This window comes from Lynx canadensis, chromosome C2 (assembly GCF_007474595.2).
Source record: "Lynx canadensis isolate LIC74 chromosome C2, mLynCan4.pri.v2, whole genome shotgun sequence".
NCBI classification, from domain to species: Eukaryota; Metazoa; Chordata; class Mammalia; order Carnivora; family Felidae; genus Lynx; species Lynx canadensis.
In genome coordinates this window covers 126472103-126492043 of record NC_044311.2, presented here as the reverse complement: position 1 = coordinate 126492043, position 19941 = coordinate 126472103, and the positions used below count along the sequence as shown (strand labels likewise).

The 19941-nt window shown below is 36.9% G+C and overlaps 1 protein-coding gene across 1 annotated transcript in view; it reads left to right on the top strand.

Moving 5' to 3' along the window:
* The first annotated feature begins 14085 nt into the window (after positions 1-14085).
* The window catches only part of LOC116738298, an 85380-nt gene continuing 79524 nt past the window's right edge, over positions 14086-19941 (top strand). The window contains 1 exon segment of the mRNA XM_032594594.1: positions 14086-14196. Within this exon segment, the coding sequence (XP_032450485.1) occupies positions 14086-14196 (111 nt within the window).

Genomic DNA, 19941 nt, shown 5'->3' with positions numbered 1-19941 from the left:
ACTGATTTTCTCTTTTTGTGTGAGAGTATCAGTCTTTCACTTAGACAATTATTTTGTTCATATGTGCAATAGGATACTATAATTCTTATACACATATTCATGCAGTGTGCACTCAATACACATTGGTTCCTTTTCTCGTCACTTTTTTTTCTAAATGTTTGTTAATGTTTATTTATTTCTGAGAGAGAGACACAGAGCATGAGCAGGGGAGGGGCAGAGAGAGAGAGGGAGACACAGAATCCGAAGCAGGCTCCAGGCTCTGAGCTGTCAGCACAGAGCCGGATGTGGGGCTCGAACTCACGAACTATGAGAACATGCCCTGAGCTGAAGTCAGAAGCTCAACTGACTGAGCCGCCCAGGTTCCGCCTTCACACCTTTATCCAAAACTGCGGACTGCAATTCAGCAAGAATTGCAAGAGGACGAGTGCTCCTTTGAAAGCAAAGCGCTATTATCACAGCCTAGAATGGTATGAACCTCATGGCGAGCAAGTTTGGAGACCAGGAAAATTCTCTTTCAGCTTAAACTGTAACTTTGTTTCCTCGGGTAGTACTGCTTCCTGTTTCTCATGTGGACCAAAGCAGAAAAAGAAGGGCTGGATATTTAGGGGTGCTCTTCTTCAGAGGCATGGGTCGTATTCATGAATAAATGCAAACCAAACCCACAGGTGGGCATAGTATGATTGACTATGTATGTCATTAGTCATTCTTATTAGCTTAGGTCAATGTTTTCAAACTTCAGCAGAATCATCTGATTTTTGAGTCCAACACCCAGTTTCAGATTCAGTATGATGGGTTTAGGGTCCAAGTATTTGCATCATTAAGAAGTTCCAAGATGCTGCTAATGCTGCTGGTCCAGGAAACATAATTTGAGAACCACTGATGTACCTAAAGTGCATAAAATTTGGATTAAAAGCTGTTGGGGCTGTGGTTTACTTGAACAAAATATGCTATCAATCTAACTTAGCCCAGGTACTCAGGTAGTTCTGCATAGGCCACATGAATGCAAAGTATTTTATAAGGGACTGTGGAAAAGCAAATGGCATGGACACAGTCTTCTTTGTGAAAAATGCCTCAGCTTAAAGAAGGCCAGAAATCGCTTGTTGAGAATCAGATGGGGAATAAACGTAAACCCAAACCGAAAATTAACACGTGTGAAATGGTATGTTAATTTCCATGACTATGCTGAGCTATACAGACACATAAATGAGAGACTACTCTGGGAGGTCCAGGAAGACTCAAGAATGACAAGATGTTTGAAATGAATCCTGGGGAATTGTAGGATATGAAAGTATCACATAGATGAGAAAAAACACCATACACCTAAACACTGTTCCTGACAAATGCCCATACTTGCTAGCAAAAAATATTAGGTCAGAGATCATAAATGGGATCATCAAAAAAAGCCATTCCCATCACTAGAAAATACAGCTCAAATTGTATTCCCTATTTATTGACAGCAGGATAGTAATAGTGACCATTTAGTCCCATATTGGTTCATTTGCCTGTCAGATTTTTCTCAGCACTGTGTATATTTTTAATCACATCCCTGCAGATGGGCAGTGATATATAGGTACTCAAGCAATCTCTCGAGAATAAAGAAATGGAAGAAAGGATATGAAAAGTATGTCATTTAAGATAATCCTTGTTTTATACAAATTCCTAAAGCAGAAACAAAACAAAACAGACAAAAGTAATTACATATACCTTTCAAATTTGCATAAATCTCTCTTTTTTTAATTTATTCTAACCGTGGTAAATGAGTTGGGCAGGAAAAAATGTGGTCACTCTGCTTTAGGATGTCCTTCAGTTATTATTTCAGAAGTCTATGTCAGATTTCTAATGTCTAATGTCCTATGTCTATGTGATTTTTAAAGTTACTATAGCTTGTCATTTTCTGAGGTGGATTTCTATACTAATTTCCAATTAAAATGATGAATTAAACATACAATTAGTTTATTAAGCATTTGTGCCCACAGAAAACTATCTATGCATGCATCTGTCCATGCATAGATTTACTAATCATATCATCAATTCTAAAGTCAAAGCACAAATGCGACTGTTAAACACTGTTTGTAAAGGGCGACACAGTATGCTACATAAGGTTACGATTATGCTACTGTCCATCAGTATGGAACTGACCATCATCTGTTGAATTTATAAACTGCCATATATTTTGATATAGCACAGAATAGAAACTGCTTCTTAATAACTGTTTTTTTTTTATTTTTGGATCAACTTGTAGGAAATTCAAGCTTTTCCTCTATTAAGAGAGCCCCGACGTAAAACAGCCAGCCAGTGTTGCAAGGCAGAGGTAGTTCAAGTTCCAAATAATGTATTTTCTTTAACTGAGTAGTACACATGTGTGCCCCCCAGTAGTGTTAATCTGTTTATTGCTTTGGTAAATCCTCAAGCATTTGCCCAACTACCATAATTCTTCTGAGGAGACAAGTTCCTACAAAACTGCACAAGTGTGAACAGTCCAGCACTAAAAAGGAAATTATGATTCTTTAACTGTGAAATTCTAACAGATGCTACCTAAGTAATCAAACCAATTAAGAAAAAACCACAGAGGTATGTAAATGGAAAAAAAATGACTACAATCAGCCTTGCCCTCTTCTCAGCAAGGCCTCACACTGGCATGCAACTTTAGGTAAAAGAACAGTTTTGACATTTCCCCCACTCTGATCATGCCTGTCCTGGAACTTCACAGAGATTAATGTGGAGACTTTTGAGATGAAAAAGATTCAACAGTTGAGTTCAGTGAATAGTTATTAGCACCTACTATCTGCTGAGTACTGAAAAGTCAACAACAAATCAGAGAGAAGATTCATAGTCTATTAAAGATAGATAGAAAACTCTTAGTATTGGTTAGGCCATCCCCACCCTCAAATCCTCAATATATATATAAAGAAAATGACTATGAAGAGATTAACACCCTAAGATCTAAACAACCTAGGGTGTGTGAGTGGGCAGGGGGAAGAAAGAATAGCTAGTTTATTTTTATTTTTATTAGACAGAGAGAGAGCACGTATGAATCGGGGAGAGGGGCAGTGGGAGAGATGGAGAGAATCTTAAGCAGGCTCCATGCTGTATGGAGCCTGATGCAGGGCTTGATCCCACGACCCTGAAATGGTGACCTGAGCTGAAATCAAGAGTCAGATGCTAAACCGACTGAGCCACCTAGGTACCTGAAGAATAGTTACTTTAGATGCTAGAAGGGCAAAAGAGCCTGCCTCACTGGTGACACGAATTTGAAACCTGAATGATGAGAGTTCCAGGGAAAGATTTCCATCAGGGGGAACAAATGCAGAAGCCTCAGGGTATGTTCTGAGTGTTGGAAAGAGAGAGATGGCTACACAGCTAGGGTACAGTGAGCACAAGAGAGAACAGTACCAAGTAAAACCAGAGTGGACGTCAGGATCGTGTTGCATGCAGTGCCTTGTGGCCCAAGATAAAACCTGTACATTTTCATTTTTGTTCAATGGGAAATTCCAGAGGGTTTGAAGCAATAAATTGGATATTCTGATTTATGCTTTTGAAAAGATTACGCTAAGGGCACCTGGGTGGCTCGCCTTGTAAGCATACAACTTTTGATTTCAGCTCAGGTCATGATCTCACAGTTCATGAGGTCGAGCCCACGTCAGCACGGAGCTTGTTTGGGGTTCTCTTTCTCCCCGTCTCTCTGCTCCTTCCTCTCTTTTCTCTCTCCAAATAAATAAATAAACTTTAAGAAAGAAAGAAAGAAAGAAAGAAAGAAAGAAAGAAAGGAAGGAAGGAAGGAAGGAAGGAAGGAAGGAAGGAAGGAAGGAAGGAAGGAAGGAAGGAAGAAAGAAAGAAAGAAAGAAAGAAAGAAAGAAAGAAAGAAAGAAAGAAAGAAAGAAAAAGATTGTATTTGGCTTCCATGAAGAAAATGGCTCTCACAGAGACAGGAGTACAAATAGGGAAGATCAGACAGGAAAATATCAGAGACTTTGGCTTGAGAGTTGGTGGTGTGGCCTTGGAAAGAGTAAAAAGTGGACAGAGAACCCCCTTATAATACAGAACTGTTGGTACCATTGTTCTTGATTACTTCTCAGATCACTTATGTGAATCAAATGAGACTGTCTGTATAGATTCCAGAAATTCTACGTACTCAACAATTATTATTACTTTAATTTGTTCAAAGGTAATTTGTTCTTGAATGCACAGAGTTGGGCATTACCATATTTTAAACTCTCTAGGCCCACAGGCCCTATATTCAAATTCTTCAAATGCTGGTTGAATAGCCAGGTTTGTTAAATCCAATAGGATGCCTCAAATAATCTCATGCAGTATCCCCACACATTATTTTATTTCATCTTCCACCCCTCAAAGTAAAAGACACATGTCACATACTACACTTTGGAGAAGACACAATGAACCACATAAATGAATCATGATAATATATAAAACATTTTCTAATAAGGTAAAACAGTACATTCTCACTGTCCAACAGCATCTTCTTGTTTAAAAAGTTATATAAATATCGGCATAATAAAATGGAATTTGAAGGAGTTTCAATGGTTGAAAATGTAAGCAAAAAAAAAAAATTAAAAAAAAACACTGTGAGAGAAACGTAAAGAGAAAAATCATTCTGAAGTGTCAGCTACATTGAGGGCTCTCTATAGAGAACTGCATGTAATTTTCTCTTTCATCGAGAACAAAGATTATTTATTTAAAGTTCTTAAATGTTATTTATATTTTTGGGGTTATTGTATGATTTTGTGATGCAAGTCAATTATAAAAGATTATACCTCTCAAGGACAAATGAAACAGAATGATTCCAATATGTGCATAGGATGATTTAGGGGTGAAAAGTATTGAGTCTTGGGTTGAACTTCTTTGGTTCAATTTCCAGCTCTGCCATTTACTTACTATCCTATCCGTGTGACTATTAGCAAGGCACTTAACTTCTCCGAGCCTCCTATTTTTCCTCAGTAAAGACGGTCATTGTGTTGCTCAAATAAGTTCATTTACGTACACTACTTAATACATAATTAGCATTAAGAAGCTAGAAACATATAAATTACATATAAATTATAGACACAGAAATGCAACAAGTAGGCATTTTTAAGAAAGTAATCCAGTCATCAGGAAAGGTATTTGGGGTTACTCTACAGCCCTTGCTTCAGAAATACTTAGATTTCAAGGTTTGCTTTCTCCGAAAAATTCTCTGAAAATTATCTCATTCTATGAGAAACACTCTAAATAGGGTCAAATAAAATATAAGTGAACAACATGGTCATCACTAAATATAAAATATATATCAATATAAAATATATAAATTTGAAATTAATTTGGGCAATCGGATATTTACTCAGAGAAATACACGCTTCAATATAAATTTCTTCTTGCTAAAAAAAGAAAAAAAACTTTATATATGGCATTCTATTAGAGAAAACATACTAAGCATTCCATAAAAAGTAGCTAGTGTCCTTGGGCTGTTTGATTTCATTTTATTTTTTTATTTTTTTTAACGTTTCTTTATTTTTGAGACAGAGAGAGACAGAGCATGAACGGGGGAGGGTCAGAGAGAGGGAGACACAGAATCTGAAACAGGCTCCAGGCTCTGAGCTGTCAGCACAGAGCCCGACGTGGGGCTCAAACTCACGGACTGAGAGATCATGACCTGAGCTGAAGTTGGCCACTCAACCAACTGAGCCACCCAGGTGCCCCTGATTTCATTTTAAACTTAGTGAGAGCTCCTGAGATCCTCAACTTTGTCATCATACTCAAATCACACAAACATGTACCATTGCCATTAATCAATATTTTATAACTAAAGATGAATTTCTCAAAATAAATTTTAAAAATATGGCCAGAGAACAGGAAAATATGTAATGTCCTCTATCCTGTGGAAATAAATCACCATTTGCTACTTTTCTGTGCGTCAAGCCATAAATTTCACAGTCAAAAGGTAAAGAATAAAGCCGAGTCCCCACAATCTATTCTCTAGTCCTCACTGATCCTTAGCTAAGGGCTCATTCTTTGGGAATGATTCATATGACAGCCAAAAACCAACAGACAAAATCTGCTTCTTTTCAATTCCTGCCAACAATGCCACAATGAAAAAACACAACTCTGCATGAAACTGTGTATCATGGATCTGCTCACATTTTCATTTGCTTTGGTGGGCTAGAACAAATGTAAATTTCCCACATAATAAATGTAGACCTAATGAGAGAGCCAAGGTTTATTGTTCTGTTACGTCACTTGCACAATCAAGAGCCTTTACGAAATGCATTTAATCCAAATTGTGCAAAAACATTTAAAATATGATTTATTAGTTGAATGTGTTGCCTTATTTTGTATCAAAACCTGGTGGATTGAGTACCACAATCTCCCGTCTATAAAGTGAAAGCTACATCATCAGTTATTTTAGATCAAAGGAGTTAGACCTGGCATAAACTTTACTTTAAGTGCAAATGTCTCATGAAAGTAGCATCACCTGTATGAATATGCATAGGCTCCTTCTGTGATATGCCCCAATTTATATCACCATCTTTTGAAAAATGGTATTTTAAAAGGACATTTGGCAGCTCTAGTAAGAAAACTCATAGGAAAACAACCTTATTTTGCCTTCCTGTCAATCTTAAATACAGGAATAATTTAAATGTTTAAAGTGAAAGACATTTTAAATCTGTTTACCATGATTTGTTCAAAGATACTGGCAGCATTTTTCAGTGAGAGTAAAACTGAGGAGCTATACTGAGGCACAATTTTAAAGTAAAATGCTTGAAAATCAAGATAGCATTATATACACATAAAATCAATGTCTAAATACAAGATTTTTGTAACCCATGATCCAAAAAATATACAGGATTATTATTATTATTTTTTTAGGGATAGACAGGGCAATAAAAGAAACCCAGTACAACTTTCCTTCATTTATGAGAATCTCCTCTTTAACAGGTGGTTTACAGGTTCTGGAACTCATTCTATGAAGGACAGACAATTCTATAGTTATACTATTCCGACATTTACAAATTCTTCTTTGCATTTTGTGTAAAGCTGTTTGCTTTTGGTTCCAGTTCTCTCTTCAGTGTAATAAAATAATCTGTTTACGCTTTCTTCCATGTGGCAAGTCTTGAAAATTTTTTAGAATTATCCTCTCTACACTAAAGCTTTTCTTTTCTAGGTCAAACATCCTTAGGTCCCTTAATCGTTTCATGAGTTACTAAGAACAGAAAACTCACTCTCCTGTTTGTATCCAGGTTGTAAATATCCCTCTCATTACGTGTGGCAGAACAAGCCAGAAGTTTAATTGTGGCTTAACTTATTTCATTTCCCTTAACAAGTGCAAGTTAGAAGGCCTGTATTCTAGATCGACACAATCATTTCAGTTAGGAATTAGTTTCTTCTGGTTAAATAGAAATAACAATGCCTTATTCTTCAAAATATTTTGGCCCTACTTAGTACACAGAGTTGTAGTATCAAATTTATAATAAATGCAATTGATGGTGCTTTGAAAATTGTAATGCGTCATTGAAGTCTGGAGCAAATATGTTATTACTTTGCAGTATTTTCTTTACAATTAATTCAGTCTTCCTTCCTTCCTTCCTTCCTTCCTTCCTTCCTTCCTTCCTTCCTTCCTTCCTTCCTTCCTTTCTTTTGTTATGTCTAAGTATCTACTTTCTACTCCCGAACTGTTGTCACATGAGATATAATAATACTAATTATTATTTAGTATCTAGTAAGTCCCAAGCACCATATTGGTACTTGACCTGTAATACTTCATTTAATTGACACATTTGTGAAAGTAGTACAATTACCTCTGTTTTATATATCAGAGAATTCCCATCCTGTACTTATGCAAGATTATATATTCATTCTCTTATTCAATTTCCCTTGTTGGTTTCACATTACTGTTATCTGGACCAGTGGGTTTGTTTTTTTTTAAGCTTTTTTTTTTTTTTTAATTTAAATTCCAGTTAGTTAACACACAGCATAATATTAGTTTCAGGTGTACAATACAGTGATTCAACACTTCCATACAATGCTTGGTGCTCATCACCAGTGCACTCCTTAATCCCCATCACCTCTTTCACCCATCTCCTCACCCACCTCCCCTCTGGTAACCATCAGTTTGTTCTCAAGAGTCTGTTTCTTGGTTTGCCTCTCTCTCTGTTTCTCTTTTATTGTCCCCCTCCCTTTGATCATTGGTTCTCTTTGTTTTGTTTTGGATCAGTGGACTTTAAATCTTTTTTTATTGCAACTCATTATTTGTTAAAAAAAATTGAGTGACGCGGTCCGTGAGTTCGAGCCCCGCGTCAGGCTCTGGGCTGATGGCTCAGAGCCTGGAGCCTGTTTCCGATTCTGTGTCTCCCTCTCTCTCTGCCCCTCCCCCGTTCATGCTCTGTCTCTGTCCCAAAAATAAATAAACGTTGAAAAAAAAAATTAAAAAAAAAATTGAGTGAACTTTCAACAACTGTGTATATTTTTGTGTATAAATTAAATTTATAGGTGCCAATATATTAATATGTGCATTAGTAAAATTAGTAATTTAAGAACAATGATCTAAATTTAAATGAAATTTAAAATTTTCTCAGTAGATATCCTGTTTTTCTACAAATTCTAGGCAACATGCTTTAAAATATCCTTACCTTTGTTCTAGACTAAGGGTTGGCATACTAAGGGCCAAGGGCTAAATTTGGCCCACAGTTTATTTTTTCCAGTCCACAAATTCAGAATGGTTTTTATTGCCAAGTGGTTGAGATAACTCAAAAGAAGAATACTAGTTTGTAATACATGAAAATTATATAAAATTCAAATTTTATTTTTTATAAAGTTTTATTGGAACACAGCCCCAGTCATTTGTGTGTGTGTGTGTGTGTGTGTGTGTGTGTGTGCATGCGCACCTTGTCTATTGCTACTTTCACGTTACAACTACGGAAATGAATGCTTGTGACAAAGAATGTATGGCCCACAAGCTTAACACATTTACTACCTGGCATTTAAAAAAGAAAAAAAGCCTCCAACTCCTGCTGTAGACCACTGAAATATTACTTACATCAGAAGTACGGAGACCAGCACTGGAAATAACAACCTTGTGTAGTCAGGGCACTGGCCTCAGAGTTTAAGACTTAGGTTATACTCCTACTTCTGTCTCTTACTAACTACATGCCTCTTGGAAATGATCCTCAGTTTCCGGTCCTTTGATTCTGCATTTGTAAAATAATGATTTGTAAATCATTGCATTGAATGAGCCCTTTTTGCTCCAAAGTTCTTCAGTTTTATAACTCCTGCAATGTGCCATGCATGTACAAATACATCTGATGTGCAGGCATCACAATAAGAACCAGGCTCCTCTGGCTCAAAGAATCTTTCTAGACTTGATGGAATAACTAACTATAGTAATAATAAAAATAAATCTCAGCACTGATAAAACAGTTGGCGTCATTTAGTGTGCTAAGAAGTGCATTTTCAAATTGTTATGCTTGAAAGAACAGCACTGCAATTTAGAAAAACGAACATTTCAGCATAAATAAATTATGACCTCCAAGACCATAAAAATGTAAATCCAAATTTAATGAGAAATTAAGCACCCTAGAATTTACCATTAAGTCAACAATTTGATCTTGATATGATAACGTTTATTTCACCTTTTAGAGAGTCTTACAAGTTTTTTCCCCCCTCATAGCTCTCTAGTTTACTATCCAGATTTACTTTACCTATTCAGTTTTGTTTTTACTTGGGAAATAATTAAGACTAAAAACAGTCATATAAGCAAGTGCTGTATGAAATATATTATTAAAAGCAAACCATTTAAAAAGAGATTTGGTATTTTTCTTTTAATAAGTAGGAATAAATTTCTTGTCTTTTTAGTAAGTATATGTGCTAATTTCAACTTTCTGAATTATTTATCTGGATTAGTTTATTAACAGTGGCAACAAATATAGTAGACCTTCTAGTACAAAGCATGTAATGGTGATTAAGAAATTTTTTCACCCAGAGCAGTTACAGCTTGTAAAAGTATTACAGGAAAAGTATGCCAAATAACAGAGGTAGATTTTCCAGATGCCTAGGAAATCCCCCCTCTGTGTGAAAGCATTTGGAATCTGAATAAATTCTTTGAGGACAATAGGTTACCAGTTTCTCTCCTGCCTTAGAGTCATTGTCTGACTAAAGTTTGTTGGTGATAATGAAAGAGCACAACATTCTCAGACATTGAGATTGTGACTCTATTTGTGTAGTGACCTAATTTCAGAAGAAAAAAAATTAGCATACAGGTTCTAACAAGTACTGACATATTTAAAAATACAAGGAGGCAGATACTGAAGGCCAGTCTTGTCCCAGAAAATCTAACATGTGCATTTGCAACAAGTGAATCTTAAAAATGAGTGTACCATGGGACAAGTGGGTTTATATCATAAACAAATATTCTAGGGTTCTCTGTTGAAACAATTCACAGCTTGCCATCAAACAAGGAAACAGGGAGAGAGAGAGAGTTGACACAATTTCCAACTTCTAGAACAAGAGGTAGTCTACTAGAATACAACATACAACTGGAAGGTGCATGGATACATTTTGCCACTTCTGTGTCCCTCTAGATATGCCTCCAGAAGCATGACAGCTTGCAGCAGGCACTCACTCAGTAAACAGTAATTGAATAAACAAGGGTGTAATGGAAACTGTTCCACCATTAGACTCCAATAGCCTCAAAAATCTACACTTTATCAGGGTTGTGAAAATGGCCACTTTGCCACATTGCCTTAAGTGATCTTTCCTGGTAACAAAGGTCTTGTTTGAATTAATTAATTAATTTCTAAATAATTCTTGAGTATCAATGATTCACAAGGTGTTTTTCTAGGCACTGCAGATAAAGCAATGAACCAGACACATTCTATGACCTCATGGATTTTATATTCTAGTGAGGGAAGTCAGGAGATAAATAAAGAATACACTATCACCCTGATGTAAACTGTGGACATAGGGTAACAAGAATGTGTCAGTTAGGTTAATTAGTTGTAACCAATGTACCTTCTGGTGTGGAGATATTAACAGTGGAACAGGCTGTGCAGATGGCGGGGAAGGGCGGTGAGGGGGTGGGGGGCGGCCAAGGGATACATGGGAACTCTTTGTACTTCCCATTCAATTTTGTTGGGAACATGACTGCTTTAAAAAATAAAATCTATTAAAAATATATTGTTAGGTCAGGTGGTGATAAGTACACTAGAGAAAAAAAAAGAACAAGAGGGAGGATAGGAAATATTGTGGGAATATTTAAAAGGTACATTATATGGGGCGCCTGGGTGGCTCAGTTGGTTAAGCATCTGACTCTTGATTTTGGCTCAGGTCATGATCTCGTGGTCATGAGATCAAGCCCTGCATTGGGCTCTGCACTGACAGCATGAAGCCTGCTTGGGATTCTCTCTCTCCCCCTCTCTCTGCTCCTCCCTTGCTCTTCTCTCTCTCTCTCTCTCTCTCTCTCTCTCTCTCTCTCTCCCCCTCTCTCTCCCTTTCTCCCGCTCTCTCTCTCTCTAAATGAATAAACTAAAAAAATAAAAGGTACATTATGATTACAAAAGTCAGCTTGAGAGGTTTTATATATTTTCCTTCCTTTTTGATTATTATTGTTTTCTTGCCATTTCTCCTTACTCTATGAAATGTCTTTGATCGGAAGCACAAACATTAGCCAAGTTGACAGCATAAATCCTTATTAATTATCAAGTCTTAAGTGTCTCTCACACAGTCTTCATCAGCCACAAAGTCCCATATGATCTGCATACCACCCTCCTCACCCCAGCCTCACATTATCCCTCCTCCTTCATCCACCCACACTGTCCTCAGGGCTGCTTTGTCAACACGCCAAACACTTGCACACCTCAGACATTTGCCCCTGTGGTTTCTTATGCCTGGAATGTTTTGGTTATGTTTAAACATAGAATGTGGAAATAGCTGCCTGGGTTAAATCTCGCTAATAGCCTACACCCTTGGCCAAATAGCTATTCCTCCCTCAGTTTCCTCATTTATAAAATGGAGTTATAGAGGCCCCTGGGTGGCTCAGTCAGTTAAGCATCTGACTTCAGCTCAGGTCATGATCTCACAATTTGTGGTTTTTGAGCCCTGCATCGGGCTCTGTGCTGACAGCTCAGAGCCTGGAGCCTGGTTTGGATTCTGTGTCTCCTTTTCTCTCTGCCCCTCCCCAACTTGAGCGCTCTCTCTCTCTCTCTCTCAAAAATAAACATTAAAACATTTTAATGGAGTTATTACCTAGATCAAAAGCTGACTGTGAGAATGGAGTTATTACCTAGATCACAAGCTCACTGTAAGAATCAAATGCAGTAATGGAGGAAAAGCATTTAAATAGTGCCCGGGACATGATAAAATTTATATAGGTGTTTCCAGACTGGCACACAACTGTCCTTCTTTTGCCTTATTTTTCACGCAGGGAGGTCTGCTGTGACCTTCTCGTTTAATATTCCAGTCTCCCCACCACTTTCTATGTCTATTTATATCGTATATACTGTTCCATAGGACCTGTTCCCCTGTAACATATTATCGTTTTTTTCTTTAGTTTAACTGTTCTCTACAACTGAAGTATTAGAACCATGAAGGCAGGACTTCTGCCTGGGTGACTTGTATGTCCTAATGCAGTGCCTGGAAATAGTTGGTGCTCAATAAATCCACGTTTAATAATGGAACAAATGTATATGAATGCGCACACTCAATGGAGAGGACCTGAAAATGTTGAGATATATCTTCGATCCAGCAATCTTTGATCCAAAGATATACTGGAAAACCCCAGTAGGTTAAAAGATTTTTGGCATTCAATAATCCTTTCAAATTTGAAACAAATATTTTTTTTAATTAAATATTTATTTTTTCACTTTGAGTGAGAGAGAGAGGGAGAGAGAGACAGCACGAGTGGGCAAGAGGTGCAGAGAGAGTGAGGGAGAGCATCCCAAGCAGGCTTAATGCTCAACACGGATCCCACAAACCATGAGATCATGACCTGAGCGGAAATCAAGAGTCAGACACTTAACCATGTGGGCCACCCCAGAGCCCATGAAACAAATCTTTAATTCACTATTTTCTGCTATATTAAGAAAAAGCAAAACTGTTTTCTCTTTGATCTTACTAAAGTTTATGGGTCTGCTATTATAAATTAACTTTAAAAGAGTTAAAGAAACCAGTTTAGAAGTATCAGAATCTAAAAAATATTTAAGATCTTTAGCACCAATTCATTAAGTACAGTATTTTTATAATCCTCTTCTATATATGTATGTCACACCATAGAAAAAAATGTTTACTCAAGAAACTCATAACAGGAAATGCTGGAATCATATTGATATAGAAATGATCTAGAAATGGCTTTCTTATAATGATACTCTATCAAAATGCATATAGAAATACTTATGTAACCAAATTGAATATAAGCCAAATAGCATGATTATATCCCCACATGATATGCTAAAATATTTGCTGCAATATTGCAGCAGCAAATATTTACCTGGAAATTGTAACACAATAAAGGGATGTTATCACAGAGAAAAGAATATAAGTCATTATAATTATTTCAATAAATTATTATATTAAAAAGATTTCAATACAATCAAGAAACACTAACACTATTTTCTACACTATTAGCAATTGACTTTTATTAGCTAATAGTTTGCATAAATAGTTTATAAAATATAAGGAAATAGTAGGCTATGATGTTAAGTCGGTAAAAATTATAATAAAAAATGCATTCAGCCCTACATGTAAAAAGGTCAAAATCAATTATAATTATTAATTTGGATTGTTTTCAGTACTTTACAATTTAAAATTCATTTAATTTCTAAAAATCAAGAAAACAAAAACAAGCCACCGAATGGGAACAGATATCTGAAAATGATATATCTAATAAGGGGTTAGTATCCAACATATATGTAGAACTTATACAACTCAACTTCAGAAAAACAAATAATCCCATTAAAATATGGGCAGATGGCATTAGCAGACATTTCTCCCAAGAAGACATACACATGGCCAATAAGACACATGAAAAAATGCTCAATATCACTAATCGTCAGGGAAATGCAAATCAAAAAAATAATGAGAGATCACCTCACACCTGTCAGAATGGCTAAAACAACACCAAAAGCCACGTATTGGCAAGGATCCGGAGAAAAAGTATCCCTCATGTACTGTTGGTGGGAATGCAAACTGCTGCACCAGTCAGTGTGGAAGACGGTATGGAGGTTCCTCAAAAAATCAAAAATAGAATTACCGTATAATCTACTAATGCCACTACTGGGGATTTACCCAAAGAATGGGAAAACACTAATTGGAGAGGATATATGCACTCTTATGTTTATTGCAGCATCATATACAATAGCCAAAATATGGAAGCAGCCCAAGTGTCGATCGATAGATGAATGGACAAAGATGATGTGGTGTCTACATAGAATGGAACATTACTCAACCATAAAAAAAGAATGAGATCTTGCCAGTTTCAACAGCATAGATGGATCTGGAGGGTATAATGGTAAGTGAAATAAGTCAGTCACAGAAAGACAAATACTATATGATTTAATTAAGATACAAAACAAACAAAGGAAAGAACTACGAAAAAGAAATGGACTCAAATATAAAGAACAAACTGGTGGTTGCCAGAGTGGAGGAGGGTAGGGGGGGATGCTTGAAACAAAGGGGTTTAAGAGTACCCTTATCCTGATGAGCACTGGGTAATGCATAGAATTACTGAATCGCTATATTGTATACCTGAAACTAATGTAACACTGTACCTTAATTATAACAGAATTTTTAAAAAATTATAAAAAGTAAAATAAAATTCATTGACTTTCTAATTTTATCTAGTTAAAAATTCCAGTAATTGCTTGATGTTATTATTATTTGTTGATTTGGAACCTGAATTAAGTAATCCTACACCAACAAAGAGGTAAATTTACTTATGAAATTCAGGCATAAATTGTACAGATGACTACCTTTAAAAATTACATTTAATATCCTTTTGCCTCTGTCAAACAGAACCAGTCATGGTTTCAAAAGTGATTTATTTTACTCTCATGAACAATTCTCAGAAAACTGCCAACTTCATTCCTGAAATTGCCTATTTGCTTACTGTTGTATCACTTTATCACACACAGTATGATCATTTTGCACAAAATATTTGCTTATTTCTAATTTTTCTTGCCAGTAACTGTGTCAACTACTTACCAGATTTGGAGTTAACCATATAGTTTCGAGGTATGTTTTATTTTCGTTTAACGTAATTCAATAAACATGGTGAAGACCTTTGGTGAGTGAACTATGAATACAAAATTATAGAAGTCTTTGTTCCAAGAGAACCTACTCTCCTACTCTGTTGTATTAAATATGAGCTTCACACAGAAAGCTGTTACCCAGAAGAGTCTAGATCAGTCTTCCCCTTGAAAATAATGATGATAACACCTATGTTGAGCTATAAATTACAAAATTCATGTGAAGTTCTTGGCTCTTGGTGGTATTCAATAAATATAATCATTTTTAATGATTTTCTCCAGGAACTAAAAATAACCTAGTCAAGACTACACATTGCAGAAGATTCCATCATATAATAAGATAAAAATTAAATATTTTATTTCATGTTGGTTAGGAGGCAGTAAATAATTTTAATAATGTCATTTTTTTTTCTTTTTAGAGTTTTTCTTGAGAGAGAGGGAGAAAGAGAGAGCGAGGGAGGACAGAGAGAGGAAGAGACAGAATCCCAACCAGGCTCTGCACTGTCAGCACACAATCCCACTTGGGGCTCAAACTCACAAACCATGAGTTCATGATCTGAACCGAGATGGAGCTGGAACGCTTAACCGACTGAGCCACTCAGATGCCCCAATGACGTTGTCATTTTTTAACATAGTTTGAAAAGCTACTTTTTGAGGATTATCTCCTTAGTAGGATAAGCATGACAAAAAAAATTAGTATAATCTCTATAGGCACACCTTATGTTTGCCAACAAATGGTGTTCTACTGTTTGCTCACCTTATTTACAACCTGTATCGCTAATAACATTGAATATTCCCTGAATTTTGGCAAAAATTATGTCCAGTAAAAAAAGAAAACAGAACCACAGCAACAAAAGATACTAAGGTCACATACTAAATATTCTCCCATGTTGCCAAATTCACTGTAGTTTTGTCCTTGGATCCTTCCCATCCCTTGATACGTCTCTACGTGGATGCTAGGACGCGTGCCTCTCCTGGCTTTGTCCCTACGTCTCTGTCTGCCCTTTTTCAGTCTCATTTTATTTGCCAGCATCTTCTCAACTTCTATGCACACACTGAACTTCTTCCCTTTTCCATTTCTATACTCATCAGCTTGATGATTTCCTCTGGCCTCATGAATTTAAATACCAAGGAACGTTCTCAAATTTATATTTCTATTCCGATTTCTCACCTGAACTCCACACTGTGGTGTGCACCTGCCAACTTCACATGTCTGTGTGCATAGCTAATAATGTCTCAATTTCACCACATTAAAAAACAACTCGGATTTTACATCCCTGCAGCCTTTTTCTTTTCGGTAACAGGCAACTCCATTCTTCTTGCCATTCAGGCTCAAGACTTTGAAACCTTGACCCATCCTCTCACCCCACAAACAACCCTCCAGTTCAACAACAAATACTACTGATTATATCTCCAAAAGATGCCTAGATTCTTCACACTGCTGGCTCTTTCTACTACTCCAGCCACGATCTGAGCCACTCTCGCACGGCTTGTTTATTGCAATAGCCTCCAGACGGTTCTCTCTGCTTCCACCCTTCCATCTCTTCTCGATGCAGCAGAAGCAATGATAATTTTCAGTGCAAGTCAGCTCATAATACTCTTCTGCTCCACGTGTTGGTGGTAGACTGCAAGGTCCTATTTGATCTTCCCTAGTCTTACACCTCTGACTTCTTGTGCCCTTTCTTCCCCTTAGTCATTCTTCTCCACACACTCTGGCCTCCTTGCTTTTCCACAGAAACATCAGGAACATACCTGTGTGCTACAGTCTTTACACTTGCTGGCGAACACAGGGCTCACTCTCTCTCCGTCTGCACGCACGTACAATTGTCTTATTCCCTAGTCAACAAATGTGGAATTACAACCTAATCCTGCCCTCCCTGAGGACACCCCCACTTCTCTTTTCTGCTTTGTTTTTCTCCTTGGCACTTATCAACATCTGAAATACTATACACGTTACTTTTTTTGTACTTTTGTATTGTCCACATTCTCCCAGTAAAATGTTAAGCTTTCTGAGGGCCAAGATTTTGGGCTGTTTATTGCTGTATGCTTGATCAATGCCCATGTGCAACCTCTAGAAGGCACTCAAAAATATTTGTTATAGAAGTGAATAAATAAAGTTTACAACTTGTATAGTTATTTAAGGAACATATCTTTTATTCCTGTTTTGTGTCTTTAACACTATAGTTTCTGTAGGTCTAGAATATTTCTTGTTCTTGGCTAACTTTAAATTCTCTCTCTTGGCTAACTATAAATTAATTATAATTTAATGACAGACCCATCTAATTCCAAATCTATACATTCCCTGCATCTTGGACCAACCTACTTGGCAGGTGGGATAGCCTGTTTGCTCTGCTGACCTTGTCTGAAGTGACTTGCTGTCCCAACCACCCAGTGTCTATCATTGAGTTTCTCGACACCAATTTACATGAGTCTGGCTGGAGTTTTTTCCATCAATTTAATGGACTTGTCTATCTTACATCTGGATGCACCCCAAAAGATAGCACCTGCCTCATCCCCAAAGGCATGTCTGATTCCATTTCTCTGTTCTGTGGAGCCTGCTTCTTACTGTTGCAATTTTCCCCAGTTATGTTGCAAGATCCAAGTTTGCAGAGTGCCTGACTCCTGCTTTTGTGATTTTTCTTTCACTGCCTCAGGTACAAGCCAGTTCAGGTGAACTTGGATCTTGGCCCGAGTGAGGGAAGGGAGAACTTCTGGAGCTCAAAACCTCATGTTACCAGGAAAAGGGAAATGTGAGAGCTCTGGGTTCAGGATACAGACGACTGTGAGTTGTAGTTCTGAGTCCGACAGACCCCTTGAATGTACACCTAATGGTGGTTTGTCTGGGCTCTCTTCACCTTAAGAGAGAGAGAGAAAATCTCTCCTCTTAGGATGTTAAGAAGAAAACTTCAGCCAGAAATGTATCTTTGTACTACCTTTTACTATTTCCCATTTCTTAGAAGCTAGGAATGCAAAGTTGTTTTTCTCTTTTCTTTTCTTTTCTTTTCTTTTCTTTTCTTTTCTTTTCTTTTCAAGACCAGGTCTTGTGGGAAAAATATACATAAACACTCTTCATGAATTCCATGAAGTGTTATAATTAAAACGTGAAAAGGAAGTATATTGGAGTTTGGCAGGAAAAGAAAAAAAAAAACATGTGCAAACCTAAGGAGGCTAGCAAGATCCTAGTATTTCTGGGGGACTTCTAGAGTTCAACATGGCTGATATAGAGTGAATACAAGGAAGTAAACAGAATAAGAGTTAGGCAGATTTGATTAGACAATTCCTAGATAGAGAAGCCAAAATAAATCACTCTGATGTATTTTAGAGGATACACTGATCCCTCAGTAATTATATAAATGCAAGTAAAATCACAATGTGATGTCATCATGCACCCATTCAATTAACAAAATTTAGAGATAGGTAAATCCAAGTATTGGTAAGGGCATGGAAAATCAGTAACTCTCATGAATTCCTAACTCATAGAACCATCTGGAAATAAATCTGGGTGTACTGAATGCATTAGGTATGCATGCAGCATGTCACTGGAATGGAATCTCTGGTAGAAGTGTTTTTGCGCCATAAGCTCAGGAAATGACTGCTTTGAAGAAATCAGTAGTTGGTTGGATGCAGGAATTATGGCTGTAAAATAAGAAAACTAATGTCCATGCACCACCAAAACGGTTTCTGGGGAGGATTCAGATTAATTTGGACAGGCAACTGAGGCTTCGATTTCTTGTGTCATTTCCATCTGACATTGTACTCCATCACCACATTCATTTCACATCTTAGCAGTTACTACTGTATTTTTCTCTTTTTTTAATGTTTATTTTTGAGGGGGGGGGAAGAGAGAGACAGACAGAGTGTGGGTGGGGGAGAGGCAGAGAGAGAAGGAGACATAGAATCTGAAGCAGGCTCCAGGCTCTGAGCTGTCAGCACAGAGCCTGACACAGGACTCGAAACCACAAACCTTGAGATCATGACCTAAGCCGAACTCTGATGTTTAACCAACTGAGCCACTTAGGCAGCCCAACTACCATATTTTTCTTCATTCATTCATTTCCTACTGGCTCTCTCTGTCTTGTTGTCTCACTGTAATGTTTACTCCAACTACCGTACTTACATTCAACTTTTAACCCATTTATTTGTAATATTTTATTTCACATACTTTTCCATCAAAATTCTGATTTATATTTTTATTGCAGTAATTCATTCTTTTTATAACTGGAAAAATAACATACCATTCATACTTTATTACATTAGAGGCTTCTTCTGTTATTTCTACCCATGAAAATTATAGTCCGGTATGTTATTTTTTGTTCAATCAGCATAACAATTAGGTGGAAAATGTAATCAGGAAATTTTCCTGAAGCAGGTGACTTGGGAATAAATGAGAAAGGAGGGCCTTCTAACTGATGGGAAACTCAAAGGCACACAAATAGGTAGCATAGAATGGAAAGTTGGCTAGATTTAGCTAGAGGGGAGAGTCAGTCTGTAGTGGGAAAAGATAAAATTAGAGAGGTACAAAAGTGCCAGTTGACAGAAGACCTTGAATTAAAAGCCAAGAGTTTAGACTTGATATAGTAGGAGTAGCTGATTCTTGAGCAGGAAGGTGATGTGATAAAAATGGCATTTGCGGAAGATTATTTTAGCAGCTTACAAAGGAATAATTGTAGCAAAAGGAGACAGGAATTAGGATCACCAGCAAAGAAGTTATTGT